At 28.5% G+C, this 9,031-nt stretch overlaps 2 protein-coding genes across 5 annotated transcripts; one reads left to right on the top strand and one right to left on the bottom strand.

Moving 5' to 3' along the window:
• Window positions 1-46: 46 nt before the first annotated feature.
• LOC145938430 (endoplasmic reticulum-Golgi intermediate compartment protein 3) lies at window positions 47-6,165 on the bottom strand. Of its 4 annotated transcripts, none has more exons than XM_083042062.1 (8): window positions 5,774-6,165; window positions 5,177-5,335; window positions 4,989-5,093; window positions 4,867-4,916; window positions 4,720-4,784; window positions 4,411-4,634; window positions 4,207-4,335; window positions 47-831 (listed from the first exon to the last, which is right to left on the bottom strand). In XM_083042062.1, the coding sequence occupies exons 1-8, from the start codon at window positions 5,856-5,858 to the stop codon at window positions 494-496; spliced, it is 1,155 nt and encodes a 384-aa protein (XP_082898188.1). In that variant the 5' UTR covers window positions 5,859-6,165; the 3' UTR covers window positions 47-493. The 4 variants fall into 4 exon arrangements, with proteins under 4 accessions (XP_082898188.1, XP_082898187.1, XP_082898189.1 ...); XM_083042061.1 differs by having other exon boundaries at window positions 4,989-5,105; window positions 5,774-6,161; XM_083042063.1 differs by lacking the exon at window positions 5,774-6,165 and adding an exon at window positions 5,447-5,767 and having other exon boundaries at window positions 4,989-5,105.
• Window positions 2,927-4,660, top strand: LOC145938431 (reactive oxygen species modulator 1). The gene is made up of 3 exons (XM_083042065.1): window positions 2,927-3,106; window positions 3,336-3,474; window positions 3,977-4,660. Exons 2-3 carry the CDS (start codon window positions 3,344-3,346, stop codon window positions 4,083-4,085), a joined length of 240 nt encoding a protein of 79 aa, XP_082898191.1. The 5' UTR covers window positions 2,927-3,106; window positions 3,336-3,343; the 3' UTR covers window positions 4,086-4,660.
• Window positions 6,166-9,031: the final 2,866 nt, after the last annotated feature.

The raw sequence follows: 9,031 nt of genomic DNA on the forward strand, positions 1-9,031 counted from the left end.
ATTTTGTTATGAGCATAATATTATTATTGTTTTAAATAAAAAGCGAAAAAGGCAAATATTTAGTGCATGTCATTACTTTTTATAACTCATCTTCTTTTTATCGCATTAAAAGAAGAAGTTCTAGTACTGCACATATGACACTAGATATTGCTATTTTCTGAATTTTACTTATCTATAATGTTTGCGAAATTTTTAATATAAATACGAAATAAACATCAAAATTTGGTTTTTAATGAAAAATCGAGTCAAGTGTAAGAATCTTAGTAATACTTTCCATAATTCTACTTATCAATTATTTTTCTAAGGCTGCGTCGCATCAACGATTAATGCTAATCCTAATCTATTTTTACCAGTCTATCTCGTTCATTTTAAAATACACAAATTATTCAAAAGATTTGTCAATATTATTTTATCAAATGTGTGTTTATACCAATAGAAGGAAGAATATGATTAGGATTAGATAATTAACGTTGCTGTAATCAGACCCGAGTTATTAATTATACTTTCCTAACTCTATCTTCTTCTGTATCGCACGCACCGAATGATAGAGCAACGAATCAATCAGTCCAGCTACAGTAAATACACCGCCAATAATGGCGCAAGTGTTCGTCGCAAAGTGTCCAAACGACTTTGCTTTCTCTGTGTACTTTACCATGAGCGGGCTCAATTCGTAGCTGAAGAATATACCTGGCATTCCAGATTCGCCGGTGAACAGAGACACTTGCTTCGCGTGTCGTGTTACGGAAAATTGATTTGTCAAGAGGGTCGAGCCATCCGCGCGAACATACGTCGTTGGAACGATCTTAATGTAATGATAAAACATCATAGCGCCTGAAAACAAGAATAATCATGTCAATAATAATTAATGTTCCAAACCGATTAAAATGTTCCGACTGCCCATATATCAGCAGCAGATGACTATCGTTGACATATGACCAGAGTTGGGCATTTATCCGTAAACTATATATAGAGTATCCAATTTTAATCGACTACCCCCAAAAACTTTTTTATTTTTGATTGTACAACGAAATGTTTCAAATAAAAGTTGTTTGATTTAAAGGGGGACAGAAGATCACACCACTGACTTTTTTTTGAAGGACGCTTTTCAAAGTCATTTATGTTTTTTTAAATGGAACTATTATAATTTTTCTATAAATCAAATTTTATATAAATCGATTCCTCATAATTTTTGACATAAAAAGTTATATAAGGGTAAGATTGATACTAAATACTTAATTGATACTAAAATTAGAATACAGATACATTAACTATATCATAATGTAATTACTCTTTTTTGAAATTTTAACATCTTTAATTTATAAAGCTTATATAGTTTATAACTGTTTGCAAAAAGTCTATGTAAACATCATGTAGACAATATGTAAACAATTCATGTAAACGTAATTTTGAAATCTACAGCACAACCCTGAGCTTATTACATTATCTGCAAAAAGTTCATGTAATAATCATGTAGACAATAAGTAAATAATTCATGTAGACGTAATTTTGAAATCTACGGCCCAACCCTGCGTATAACCATGCCCAGATAGCCAAATCTGTCAATCTGTATTAAAACTGTGTGCTATATATTTTTGCCAGCAAAAAAACTGCAGATTTTATACAAAACTTGTTATATCAGATAATGATAGCAGAACGTTGGCAGAAATGTTATAAAATCTGCTGACATAATTTGGCAGCAAGTCAGTAGCAGAAATCAAGCAGGATTTGTATAGAATTATCATAGCAGATTGGTAGTAGAAACCGAGCAGGATTTGCGCAACGCAGTTTGGTGTCAGATTGACGGCAGAAATCGAGCAAGATTTGCGCGCGCACAATCTGATGGCAAATTGACAACAGGATCTGCATTTTGCAGTTATTTAATAGTTCCTTCACCTACCGCTATGTGATATATTTTCTCGCAATCAAATTTCTGTTAAAAATAGATATAAAGTTTGCAAGTCGTGGCTATTAATAAAAGATCAAAAGTATATTTTTCTATCAGTTTAATTTTTGATATCTGACAAGTCTAACATGAGAATATTAAACTTATTAGAATCAATAGGATATACATGAAAAATTATCCATTTACTTTCTATTTAAAGCATAAAGCAGAATTTAATTCTCATATAAAAATATATCTTAAATTTTATAAATTATATAAATTTAATTATTTTTACAATTTATTTTATTAATTTAATTAATAGATTAAATTGAACATTTAATTGCTATGTGAGATATAACTACATACAATATAATATGTTATACATTAAATATCATATTTATGAAAAAAAAAAATTATAAGTAGCGGATAACACGTCTTATGCATCTGTTATATTCATCGAAAAATATTGAATTTTATTATACTTATATGTTCAAATGGCAAGGAACTGCAGATTCTGCTCGATTTCTGCCGCCAATCTGCTGTCAGATTTTGCTTACTAACTATGCTAGCAGAATATCATCAATTGCGGACACAGTGGATAGGAATCTGCTGTAAAGTCATGATTAGATTTGCTGTCATACTGCCGACATGCTGCTAACATTTTGCTATCTGGATAGCATATGAATTGGGTGAAGAATACGAAAAAAATTAAAAATTAAAATTAAAATTATATCCTTAAACATCCTCAACCTCTTTGTGTTTAACTGAGAAACAATTAAAAATTTTTTTGAATATATTTATAAAAGTAAATTCTTTTAACTGGGTATATATTCTTTAAAAAGAAATTTAATTTTTATTTTTTACATTCTACAAAAAGGAATATAATTCCTGAAATTTCTATATATTATTTAAAAAATAAAATTTTTATATTCAAAAAACACGAAATTTTCGTTTTGATATTTCGTGATACCCAATTTGAATATCCCGCCATGCTGAATCGATAAGTAGTGTCAACGGAAGTAGGTAACCTACAGCGCAGCTGATTTTTTTATCACATCGCGAATTCATCATGGTGCCCTCCCGATATTCAGATACGAGTGCAATGTGTTAAAATCTTTGGCAATTTTACAGCATCACAATTAAAAGTTCCTAAATTGAATAGTAAGGTTAAACACAGCTGATTAATCGTAAGCGTAACAGGCTCGCATAACGGACGCTTTAATAGTAAGTGTATGCATAATCAAAATAATTGTAAATGTGTATTTATGCAATAATAAATCCCGCAATATTTGCAATTGTAAAAAGTTTGAAGTTGAAGTCCTCAAAATTGATCGAGCAGGAAGACAAATTCAATTTATTACGTTTTCTTTTATGTGTTATTGAATTGAAATTAAAAATAGTTTCCAAAGAATTAAAGAAATTGTGAATATTGAAATCGTAACATGTTTTGCAGATTGCAAAATGCCTGTAGTACCTGGAGGAGCTTATCAACAAGGACCTTCTTGTTTTGACAGAATGAAATTAGGCTTTACAATTGGATTTTGTGTGGGAATGGCTTCTGGTATGCTCTTTGGAGGATTTTCTGCTCTTAGGTATCATATCGAACAAAGAATTATATACAAGGTGTTAAAAATTTAGATTGATAAATTTTGAAGGGAAAAAGAAGACACCAATTTTTTTTGTTAATACTATTTTTCTCTACAACGTTTAGTTTAATACTACATGATAAGAAATAGGAGTTTGTGACTTAAACAAACAATAAGCAAACATGGTGGCAAACATATAAGTGGAAAAAGTAAATTGTATTTTAATCTTGAACAAAACACGGATTAAATACATAAAAGTGATTCACTCTTTTTACAGTAAATGCTCAAAAATTTCTCCATTAACTTCAATGCAAAGGTGAACTCAAAAACTCATATCTCATTACCATGTAGTATTAAAACTAAATGTTGTAGAGAAAATTAGTATTAATAAAAAATGTTTATTTTTAAGTCTTCTTTCTCTCTTCAAAGTGTAGGTCTAATTTTTTAACACCCTGTATATACATCAGCTAGCTTGAATATATGTATTAATATAATATTTTATTATCAGATATGGATTGAGAGGAAGGGAACTAATAAACAATGTTGGCAAAGTAATGATTCAAGGTGGTGGAACATTCGGCACGTTTATGGCTATTGGAACAGGAATACGATGCTAGTGTATGCTTATAGATATAGCTATTTATGGAACATTTTGGAGCTTATCTCCAAGTTACGACTATATTGTAAGAGCAGACCATTGAATTCTTAATAAAATAGGTTTAAGGAGTAAAGACGTACCTTCCACGGCAACTACAGTCATATTATCCATAGGATTTGTTTTTCCTGGGATATTGAGACCAAAACTTATATGTCTAATCTTATGCGTCATATTGAAGTGAGTCGAAGTATAAGGCTGAACATCGTGTACTGCAGCATTGAAAAACAAATCCATAAGACATAGCAGTGAATGTTATAGAAAGATTTTAAATTTTGTTAGCTTACCATGAACATGGTTCACAGAAAAGCTGTCGCCTGGTGCAATATGAAAACTCCCACCGACTCTATTCACTTCCATATAACCATAGATTTGGCAGCCTTGCGCAAAGGCGTGTTTGAATTTTTCCATAGATCTGTCATTTTGACATTGTTTAATATTAGCTGGATCTGGTGGAGCCCACTTTTTGAGTCTATAGGCTTCCCGTACATCTTCACAAGTATTACAACATCTGTGAATAAAATTTTTTTATATAAATATACGTTTGATAGATTTTTTTCTAATATATGTGAACAGAATCTCCTTTTCTCTTTTACCTCAGCGAGTCTGTGGCTGCTCCATAGCAGTCTCCACAGGCTTCTGTGGAACTGACCTCCATTGCCTGTAAAAATATTCTATCCAATAATAACTAGTTTGCAAATGGACATTCAGTCGGAAGATATCCTATAAAAATCCATTGTTACCTTCTCTGTAGCTTCTCTAGTTTTATTGACAGTTTTAGTGTCTGTGATATCTGTAATAAAACATTTTTAATATAATATTCTATTTTGTATATATACATATCATTAAGAAAAACGTTACATACTTGTTCTTTGTGGATCCTCTATAGGTTTACCATTTAAGTCTAACCGTCTTTTGAAAATGTTGTGCTCTATATGCAGATGCTGCTCACCAGTTGTATCCATAGCATCTATCGACAAAACTAAAATACTGAATAAGACGAAAACTGTATCACTTTTTTTTTGTATAAATGTCGATGCTGTTTATACTTACGATCACAGGATATAACAGGAACTATTATATCCAAGTTGATTCTTAATTTAGAACCTCTGGATGTATCTACAAATAATTCCTCGCTCATACTTGGAGTAAGATAATAATTTATCTCTGACATAAACAGTATACTCATGATAATTGTACTGATGATTGTAACTGAAAAAGGCATTATTTCGTCATTTGCATTTATGTAACGTGTATAAAATGAAGTAGTTTTTATCAGTCGTAACAAAATGTATTGGTACGCCAAGTTGTAAGTTTATTTACTGTGGACTAAATGTAACGGTTTTTGTTGAATGTCAGAGACCACATACATAGAAAACAGAATAGTACAAATTAATCGAATGACGAATATCTGTATCGACGAGAAAAATATTTCATAGAATGTTGATAGAAAAAATTTGGAGGTTATAGTCACTTGTTAACATCACTTTGCATTGTAACTTTGAATATTATTAAATGTAATATAAAACAATAATAAAATTAATATCCCCGTTTTTTTAGTCTTCATAGTAATAATTTTCGACATTTGTTTTCGCCAACAACAGACAGGGAAATCGTCAAGTATCGTTCAAAACAATTACGATTCTTTACCGATGGCACCGCTAAAGGTTCTCACAAGAATATCCGCCTCTTCGCGCACTTTTGGATGCACATCTAGTTGCCGTAATATTTGCATTTTTCTCGATGAGACCAAAGAGGCGATTCGCGCGCGACGCGATATATAATATAATGGAGGAAGCAGCACAATATAATAATCTCTACGTGACAGCCACCTTGAAACGTGGCAGATAATTGGCTGGCCGTGCGGCTGTTTGACATTAGGTTATAGGTTATATTATCCTTTTTATCCTAGCAAGTATTATAGCTTTTTGCTTCCTCATGGAGGAAGCTTTGTTTTCGTGAAAAATGTCTTTTTTCAAATTTCTATGCCAAAAAATGTGTTCAGAATGTTCCAAAACTTCGAAAAATCATATTCTTTTTAAATGTCCGTATGTGTGTGTGTATATATCAGGGTTTGACTAAGTGGGCCCAACCCAATAAAACCCACCGGGTTTTATTGGGTTAAACCCACTTTAAAAAACTTACTTAAAAACCCATTTATAAAATCCATCCAAAAATGCTAAAAATTTAATAATATTATAAATGAAGTATTTAATATTAATTAATTTTTATTTAATTTTTCTTATTTATTAATGTAACAGAAGGTCTATTACATTAATAAATAAAAAAAAAAAATAAAAATTAATTCATAATAAGGAATTGTGCCAATTAAATAGCCAATTTTCTTAATCATTAACGAATTATAAAAAATTAAATTTAAAAAATTTAAAAACCCAACAAAATCCCAAAAAACTCAATAAAACCCCAAAAAACCCAATAAACCCCAAAAAACCCCAAAAAACCCGGTTTAAAAAAAACCCGGGTTTTTTCAAACCCTGGTATATATGTGTCCACTCACTTTTCTGAAAATTATAAACATCTTAAGAACTGTTCGAGTTACATTACAGCACTCCAATTTCATACAAATAAAGTAGGACAACACTTTTCTTTTACTGTTCATTTTTATAAAAATTCATACAATATGTTTTAAATTTTAATACAATTTTAATTTTTTAAAAATGTCGATCTATATGCGGTTGCTCTAACTTTCGCGTATTAAATTTTAAAATATCGGAATAAATTTTAATATTTACATTCCTACAACGATGAATTATATCTTCCCGCGACCTCCCCTTTTTCTGTTATACATTTATATTCTTCACATATATTGTTCGTTGAAATAATTCTTCCTTTGTAACTTATATATGAAATGGTGCAATAGAGCAATAGCAACATCGAGTGAAGGTATAATATATCATTATGGGATTATATCACATCGAAAAACAAAATAAGGCAACATATGTCATATTTGTGATAATTTCTATCAAATTCATCGAATACAGAAAGAAAATATATAATTAAATACATAAAAAATATACATATAGTGGTAATCATCAGAGTATTTTGTCTCATTATCAAAAGGCTTACAAAAAGATTATTTAGAGCCGCAATTTTATTAAATGACGGAAATGTCATGATAACTGTCTCCTCGAAGTGCAATACAATTATAATTATTTTTTAAATGTTCTGAAACGTGTATGTATATATTATCGCAATAATGATAGCTGTGAGGATATTATATTTTCCGTTTTATATATATATATATATATATATATATATATATTATATCATATATATATATATATATATTATATCATATATATATATATTATATCATATATATATATATATTTTATATTATATATATATATATATTTTATATTATATATATATATAAAGTATAAATTATATTACTTTAAAAAATTATTATTAATTTTTATGACATATGAAAATATATTTATATATGTATCTATATTATATACCTAATATCTAAATATATTTTCATGTATAATATGAAGTGTTGTTTATTTATATAGCATAAAAATTAATAATAATTTTTTAAAGTAATATAATTTAGAAATTAATTTAATTAGAAAAACAAAAAGTAAAAATTTTTAAAAACCGGAACCGTAACCGAAAAAATCATAATTTAAACGATTTCGGTTTTTTTATTTATCAAAAAACCGAAACTGGAACCGGAACAGTTATTAAATAGTTTATTAAACCGTAACCGAAACCGAACCCTAATTTTGTTGTCCGGATCCCTGCCTTGTTGGAAAGCTCACCATCATTGAATTGTACATGGATATGGAATTATTTTATAAAATATAAAGAGGAATCTGTGCGTTCAACATGCAGTATTTGTGATAAAAAATATCTCATGAATTTAAATATAAGACATCATATATAATATACAAACATTCTGATATTTTATTATACCTCAAAAGAGTTATCTTATTCAACAACAAAAAACAACGAAATAAAATGTAGTTATTGTACTATAAAAAACACCAACTTTTATCAATTAAGAAATGCGAGATTTGCGAACAATTTAAAGAATTTGAGTCTTAAATTAATGATACATTTAGTCAAAGTTCATCATCGTGTCAACGGTACTTCAAAAATTTATACCAACGAGGTAAGAGGAATATCGATAAATTGATTACTACTGTTTTTTTTTATCATTTACGTACTTTTGTGTATAATTAACAGAATTGTGTATAATGAATAAAAAAATAAAATTCAGATTTTTAAAATGTGTTTATTACATACATATATAAATATATTTATGCCATACTTTAACCATAAAGTCTTGCTTGTAAATCACGTGTCAAATATATAATTATCAAGTACAAATAATAGTACAAATAATAAATATAAATAATTTTATAAATATCAGAATTTAAAAGATCATCTAAAATATTTGATCTGCACAAAATTAACAATAAAAATTTTGTGCAGATCAAATATTTTAGATGATCTTTTAAATTCTAATAAAGATACTACAACATCAAGCGGCTTTCATTTGTCAACCTGTAATACTGACCTTGCTGAGTATCTCTCTAAGGCTTTTGATGTCGATTTTTGGTTAATTAATAGAGAAATGGAGAAGTTATTGGGGTGTAGTGGAGAAGAGAGTTATTCAATGCTCCCATCTAATGAGTAATTATTTATATATTGCTTTTTCGATGTAATATATATAAAGTGAAATAATAATTATAATTATATCGACTGTAATATAAAAATGATCTAAAATTGATTCGATTTCATAAAAAAGTAGCATATTATTAAATTAAATTTGATAGATTATTATATTTCGTTTATAATTATTGTGAAGATAACAAAATGTATTAAATAATTTTATATTTTACATGATAATTTAGTTTAATGTTTTTTTAAGATTATTGG

Source organism: Prenolepis imparis, unplaced genomic scaffold, assembly GCF_030444845.1.
Source record: "Prenolepis imparis isolate NDT839.2.m4 unplaced genomic scaffold, iyPreImpa1.0 SCAF_7, whole genome shotgun sequence".
NCBI classification, from domain to species: Eukaryota; Metazoa; Arthropoda; class Insecta; order Hymenoptera; family Formicidae; genus Prenolepis; species Prenolepis imparis.

Coding starts and splice junctions, on each gene's coding strand:
- LOC145938431 (XM_083042065.1), top strand. CDS start 3,344: ATGCCTGTAGTACCTGGAGGAGCTTATCAACAAGGACCTTCTTGTTTT. Junction 3,475..3,976: donor GGAGGATTTTCTGCTCTTAG/GTATCATATCGA, acceptor TTTTATTATCAG/ATATGGATTGAGAGGAAGGG.
- LOC145938430 (XM_083042061.1), bottom strand. CDS start 5,858: ATGCAAATATTACGGCAACTAGATGTGCATCCAAAAGTGCGCGAAGAG. Junction 4,336..4,410: donor TTCTGTGAACCATGTTCATG/GTAAGCTAACAA, acceptor TCAATGCTGCAG/TACACGATGTTCAGCCTTAT. Junction 832..4,206: donor GACTGTAGTTGCCGTGGAAG/GTACGTCTTTAC, acceptor TCTTGTTTTCAG/GCGCTATGATGTTTTATCAT.